This window comes from Populus alba, chromosome 17, assembly GCF_005239225.2.
Source record: "Populus alba chromosome 17, ASM523922v2, whole genome shotgun sequence".
Lineage (NCBI taxonomy): Eukaryota > Viridiplantae > Streptophyta > Magnoliopsida > Malpighiales > Salicaceae > Populus > Populus alba.
In genome coordinates this window covers 4549538-4556859 of record NC_133300.1, presented here as the reverse complement: position 1 = coordinate 4556859, position 7322 = coordinate 4549538, and the positions used below count along the sequence as shown (strand labels likewise).

Genomic DNA, 7322 nt, shown 5'->3' with positions numbered 1-7322 from the left:
TGAGCGGCAAATTTTCATATTCACAAGTTTCTTTGACTTAGTTTCAATTTTGCTCTCAAACAATTTATTTATGAGTTTTATACCTTAAGTAAGTTAATTTAATACAAGGAATTCTGGAAGCAGGACCCATTTGAGAAATCCAAATTGTTTTGGGATAGAATTGATAAGCAAATTGTTTTTGGGTAAAAATTTATAGCTTGCCTAAAAAAACCCTTATTCAACGACAACTGGCATGTCATTCATGTTAAAAACGACATGTTGTCAGATCTATTCATGTTTGTCTGGTGGCATCAAAACACTTGAGTTTCACGATCATCTCTCTCTAGACTCTGATCCATCTTATCCCTACTCACCAAAACCCAAAAATACCTCTCTAAACTCTCGAAATTACCTGCCATACCCTTCTCAGTTCCGGGTCTCTCTGATCTTTGCTGCATCAAGTAAGTTGCAATCTTTCTCTCTCTGGGTCATCTTTAATTTTCTTTTCTTTATTGAATCATACAAAAAGTTTGTGTTTTTGAATGCAAAGTATAGCTCACTGTTACTTTTTAATGCTATAGAGAGTCCATCTTTTTTTTTCATTTTTTCATTGGGTTGTGGTATGAGAAAAGAAAGAATGAATCTTGTGGTTTCTTGATGTTGTTTTAATGCATGGTCTGATTGGTTTCTGAGAAAAGAGAGGAAAATGAAAGAGAGAAAACAAGAAGAAATGAAACAGTTGTTGTTAGTGTTTCTTGATGTTTTGTATAGTGTTGAATGATGCTCTTGACATAAAAGTTGGGTTTTTTTTTTTTGGTGGGCGGTTTAATTTATTGTTTACTTGGTTTTAGCTGCTGTAGAGAAGAGTGAATTATGCTGTTTTTGGTTTATTCTTGTCAAATTTTGAGCTTCATGTTTAAAGATGAATAAGGGATTTTAAATGGTTTTAAAGGTAATATTAAATTGTGTTATTGTGTGGCAGTGGATGTAGATGAGAGGATTGATATAGCAGAGAGCTCTATTGGAAATGAATTGGTTGAACATGGTGGTGAATTGGTTGAACATGAAGGTGATGATATGGTTGTAGAACCACATGAGGGCATGGAGTTTGAATCAGAAGATGCTGCCAAGATATTCTATGATGAATATGCCCGGCGGATAGGATTTGTAATGCGTGTAATGTCTTGTCGTCGTTCTGAAAGAGATGGGAGGATTCTTGCCAGGCGACTTGGGTGTAATAAGGAGGGTTATTGTGTAAGCATTCGAGGGAAATTTGGAAATGTTCGAAAGCCACGACCAAGTACTAGAGAAGGTTGTAAAGCGATGATTCATGTTAAGTTTGATAAGTCTGGAAAATGGGTGATTACAAAATTTGTAAAGGACCATAATCATCCACTTGTAGTGGCCCCACGTGAAGCTCGTCAAACGTTGGTGAGTTTTCCTCTCTGTTTTTTAAATATGCATGCTGCTTCCATGCTTTACCAACTCTATATGCCTTAGACATGTGATTCTGTAGCCTTATTCTCTCTGGTAATTAAATAAGCTTCTAAGGAAAATAATTAATTCCTTGAATAAAACTTTCACTTTCTCTGTTCTTTTTTTGGTTTTCATGATTGACAAATATAAGTGTAAAAATTCAGTGCATCACATGCTATTCAAGAAACGAGACTAACAAACTGGGATGTGGTTAATATGTGCTTGGAAGGAAGATTTCTAATGCTTTGAGGTTGTGGAAGGATAATATCTGCATATCTGACGTGATCTGAGTATTGTTTTATTTTTACCTTGTAGGATGAAAAGGACAAAAAAATTCAAGAATTAACTGCTGAATTGAGAAATAAGAAGCGGTTATGTGCCACTTATCAAGAACAGCTAAGTGCATTTGTGAAAATTGTTGAAGATCACAGTGAGAAGCTATCCAAGAAAGTTAAAAATGCGGTAGAAAATCTAAAAGAATTTGAGTCTATTGAGCAGGAGCTCATGCAGCATACATAGTCTCAGCATTTGGTGTAAGTACTTAGCTATTACTTCTTCAACTCCGTTAGTTGTACAATGTTTTTTACTGTTGTTCTCTGTTTTGTCTCTTCATCGGAAGCAGAAACTGACACAGCAATTAGAAATGTAGTTATAGGATATTGCTTTGTTTTCGAATTTGTAATCCATGCGAGTTCAGTGATTTTGTGGGGAGGGCTCTAGTTTGCAGGTTTATTATGTTTTAGTGCAAATGTCGATGGAGGCGCCACAATAAGTTATGGAAGTTTTTGAAGACAAAAATTTCCTTTTTTAGCAGTCTTGATTTGTATAGCAAACTAGTAATATGAAGTACTGGCAGGGTATGATTTAGTATGCTCTTGCAAGTGATGCATTTTTATGATAGGACATGGATATTTCAAATGGATGGGTGGAACCTTCTCTTCTTTTCTCATACTCTCCAGATTAACTCATTGTTCACCCTGGTGTTGCAGCAATGCTGTCACCGTATAAGATGAATGCAAATGTTATTTTTATCAACTCAAATTTGCCCAATTCTGACTTTCTGTATATAATACTAGTATATTTGTCTGCACTCCACAGCGGGTCAATAATTTTTTTTAAAATGTAAAAAAAAATATTAAGAGCATAGAGAATATTTTAAATGGCTTGGGTCTCGCAGCTATGCCAGTCCTAATCTATGCTTGACCCAAGCAAACACAAATAAATATAGAATAATTGTGCATTTTAGTTGTTACGAGAGTGAAGAAAGAAAAAAAAACACAAACAACCAAAGAAATGTCTCCTGAAAAGATAAAATAAGAAATTAAAAGTGAAATTACTTTTACAATTTATAATAAAAAAGTTTCTTCATCTGTAGTGATTTTTCCATACTATTTAGTTTTTATTATAATGGTTAGTCTGGAGAAACATGCTACGTATCTGCAACTCATGCGTTCACCCATCAATCAACATGCTTGAAACATTGCAAAATCTTGATTGAGGCATAACTCTGAACGATGTAGTTATGTGTGCATCAATCATTTTGTCTATGTGGTTGTGATGAATAAGTTATAAGAATTGATCTCAAACAGTTTTTATAAAATTCTATTTAGTTGCAACTAGATGCTTTTTTTCTTTCTTGTAGCTTCTCTTTCACCTGTACTTGTGTTTCTTTGACTGATTTTCCTGTCTATGGGATTTGATAAGGAAAATTGTGGGATTTTGAGGGATTGAAATATGGAATTCTAAGAATTACTTTGATTTGTTTGCAAAATAATGTAATGGCCGTAACGGAAAACAATTTTCCTTTTCTATTTTCAGTTTTCATCTCTTTTTCTGGTTTTTCTTTTCTAATAGAAAATCAGAATGATTATCAAGAACCTGACATTTTCCTAGTACTGTTAAAATAATGAAGATAAAAAAATCAAACATTAAGAATAATAACGTAACATTAAAAGTAATTAGTAACCAAAAGAAAACTCCTAATTTAGTAACTTTAAAGGTATTGAAAATTCAACTGAAGAATAAACCTACAAATTTCTTCATTTTAATCAATTAAGGTACAAAAAATAAGTTCAAACTGCTATAATATTTATGAAACTTGTCTACAACTCCAAGGTCTAGCCAAGAGAAGATCTGTCTCTTCAACCAGGCACACAACTGGAGAACATGAGGGTTGAAATTGTTTCCAGGAAATTCATTACTCCATCATCTTCAACCCCACCTCACCTTAGAAGCTGCGAAATATCGGCCTTGGATCAGCTTCTTCCTCCAGTTTATGTAGGATTAACATATTTTTACCCGGCTGACGAAAACATTCAAGGAGCCAAGCATTCCGAAAGAGGAAAGCAGTTGGAGGCATCATTATCCAAAATCTTAAACCTCTACTATCCGGTGGCAGGGAGATATGATGAAGAAAAGCTGTTGATCGATTGCAACGACAAAGGGGTAGAATATTTGGAAGCTGAAGTAAGTGGACGACTCTCTCAAATTTTAAACGGGGAGTTGCAGCCTGAGCAGTTGAATCAGTTTCTTCCGTATCCTGTTGCATCACCCACAAGTCCATTAGTAGCTGTGCAAGTAAGCACTTTCGAGTGCGGTGGACTGGCTGTCGGCTTGCGCGTTTCACACAAGATATGTGATTTAGCGACATTAACCTCATTTGTCAATGGATGGGCAACAACAAGTCGAGTTGGTATTGATGAAGTGCCCCGACCGAGTTTTGCTCTGCCATCCCTCTTTCCGACAAGAGAGACAACTCAAATCCTGAAAGCAACTCCGGTTAAAAATGGAGCTAGGGTCGTGACAAGAACTTTTGTGTTTAGCAGGTCTGCAGTAGCCAACCTGCAAGTGATTGCCAGAACAAGAGATGATGATTTGGAAGGAGGGAAAGGCCAACCTTCGCGAGTCCAAGTAGTGACTGCAACTGTATGGAGGGCTCTGATTAAGGTGGCTAAACTTAAGCATGGATACCTGAGGCCATCTGCCTTAATTCATGGAGTGGAAATGAGAAAGAGGTCAGCATTACCACTACCACCAAATTGCTTCGGAAACATGTTGAGGGTTTCGATGGCTCGATTCGAGGCAGACGAGAGCAAAATGGGGTTGCCTGACCTGGTCATTCTGGTAAGGCAGGCGATAAGGGATGCCGTTTCGGATTGCCGAAACGCAATAAGCTATGATGATTTGTTGTTGGGAGCAGCAGGGAGTTTCAGTGAATGGAATGAGGAAGCAAGTAGAGGTGAGATAGATGTGTATACGTTTACTAGCTGGTGTGGTTTCCCGATTTATGAAGTGGATTTTGGCTGGGGGAAGCCTGCATGGGTGAGCAGTCCCCATAAGCCAGTACCATTGATGAACTTGCTGGACACCAAAGATGGTGGAGTTGAAGTATGGATGACTGCAGAGGAAAAGAACATGATCCTTTTTCAACAAGACCCTGAGATTATTGCCCTCACTGATTCTCGATTGAAGAATAATGTCTAAATTATATTACAAGATTATTGCCCTTCACAGCTTCTCAACTTGTGCAATGTCAACTGTTCCCAAAATAAATAAATAAAATCTAAACCATAGCAATTTCTTTTCGCGTTCCTACTTTTTATGTACTCTTTATATAAAAACAATATGGTTTTGAAGATAACAAATTATTAAATCCTAATTAATTTATCTATAAAAATTAAGTTTAATTTTAAAATATATACATTAAAGTAACTTTCACATGATTTAAAAATTAAGTAGCAGATCTCTAACCTGATGGACTTTTACTTGAAAAGGTGTGTTGTATAATAATAAAATTTACTCATCATCCTCAAAGAAAAATATGCTAAATTAAGTTGTCGATTACTTGCAGGTGTGGAAGTCTTTCCTCTCTCTTTTTCTTATTCTTTTTAGTTTTTTTCGTCCTCCCTCCACCTCCTAGTGAAAGGGGTATTTATAAAGAGAAGAAAGAGGGAGAAAGAACTACTTTACCCCTGTCCATTTATGGTACAGTGTAGGGTAGCTAGGCAACCATTGAATAGCTTGTTCAGGGCAACCCGTTCAAAACAACACCGTTTTGAATTTATATATATATATATAACGCATTTTTTTATTAAAAAGAAAAGGGCGTTAAACAGTTTCATATTCCAAATCAGTTCTTAATTGTTGATTTGTTCAATCCAGTTCTCATTTGAAATTTTGATTTTAAGAATCAATTCAATTGCATTCCTGTAAAATTCAAATGTCAACCTTGAAGTTGACCATTTTTTCACTTTGATCATTGGTTTTGAATTTATGTATTTTAGCCTTAATTGATAAAAAAACATTCAATTTTTTCAATTTAACCCCCAATTTAGTCAATTTCAGCTCTTATATTTATGTGTATTTTCTAGTCTGGTCCTTGGTTTTATATTTCTCCAATCAAGTCTCTAATTGTCCATCAAACTTTAATATTTATGCAATTAAGCCTCTGATTTGACTAAATTAACTCTTAAAATTTGTAATTCGACCCTCACATTTTAATTTCTTTCAATTAAAATCTAAATTGATTTAAAAAATTAATTTTTCTTGCAATCAAACCCTTCATAAACTCAATTAATATTTCAACAAAATCTAACTAAGTCTTTAAACATCTGATTTTGAACTTTTTTTCTCAAATTGAATTTTCTTTGCCAACAGAGCTCACATCAATAAAAAAATATATATTGTCAAATTCTAATCTCTGTATTTTTTTAACTTTCTCAACCAATCTTTTGTCATTTTTAAGGCGCCCTTGTGTTTTCTTTTCACTATTATATTTTTTTTTCTTCAAAATTTTTTTTATTTTTCTCTTTTTTTTATTTTAGGACCTAAAAATGGGTAACAACAGGGAGCTTGGTATATCTCATTATTACTCATCCAAATATTACATATGTTATTCATGTTGTTAGTTAATTTGTTGCTTCTCCTACAATGGTTCATTGGGCAACTCTTCTTCGTATTTTGCAATACTTTCAGGATACAGTCTTTTAGAGTCTTTTACTTTTATCCATATCTTTCTTAGCGTTACGTGCATACTCTAACACTGATCATGAGAGTGATCTCATAGATCGCAAGTTTGTTATTGATTTCTATATTTTTTTAGTTGATTCTCTTATTTCTTGGAAGAGTAAGAAACAATCTATTGTTTCTCAATCTTCAACCGAAGCAAAATATCATGTCATGACATCTACTACCAAAGAGATTATTTGATTACATTGGTTACTTGTAGATATGGAGTCTCTCTTTCTTATTCTATTACTATGTATTGTAACAACTAGAGTTCTATTCAAATTGTTCAGACCTCGATTTTTTATGAACTAACTAAGCATATTGAGATCGATTGTCATCTTACTCGTCATCATCTAAAGCAGGACACCATTACTTTGCCTTTTATTTCTTTTTCTTTGTAGATTGCAGATTTCTTTATCAAGTCGTATTTTATTTCACATTTTTGTTTTCTTATTAGCAAACGATTGATGATTGTAGTTGCCAAATTGTGAGTTTGAGGGGGAGATATTAAAAAAATATATGTTTATTTTGTTTTATTTATTAAGGGTAAAAACAACAACTTGGTCATCAAAAATCAAACAAATCCTGCGAATCAAATTTAAGAAAAAAATAATTTTATTTCCCTTGAACAAAACCAGTTTCTGCAAAGTGCATATATACAAATTACAACTTATATGGCTAAAGCAGTTTTTTTCATATTAGCGTCGAGTATCCGGGCCAAGGCCCCACTAATCTTGAGGGTGCACAAGTCCATAACAAGGAGTTTCCTGTAAGTGAACCATGGTTAATTCATGATATATATATATATATGAGTGTTTATACGTATTAATTGATTTTCTAGAATTAACATTTTGTATAAA

At 34.1% G+C, this 7322-nt stretch overlaps 2 protein-coding genes across 2 annotated transcripts; both read left to right on the top strand.

Annotated features, from left to right (window-relative positions):
- The first annotated feature begins 239 nt into the window (after nt 1-239).
- LOC118051923 (uncharacterized) lies at nt 240-2373 on the top strand. Its single transcript, XM_035062705.2, has 3 exons — nt 240-440; nt 962-1410; nt 1771-2373. The coding sequence occupies exons 1-3, from the start codon at nt 242-244 to the stop codon at nt 1972-1974; spliced, it is 852 nt and encodes a 283-aa protein (XP_034918596.2). The 5' UTR covers nt 240-241; the 3' UTR covers nt 1975-2373.
- Nucleotides 2374-3621: 1248 nt separating this feature from the next.
- On the top strand, nt 3622-4938 carry LOC118051918 (acetyl-CoA-benzylalcohol acetyltransferase). Its single transcript, XM_035062698.1, has one exon. The coding sequence runs from the start codon at nt 3622-3624 to the stop codon at nt 4936-4938; it is 1317 nt and encodes a 438-aa protein (XP_034918589.1).
- Nucleotides 4939-7322: the final 2384 nt, after the last annotated feature.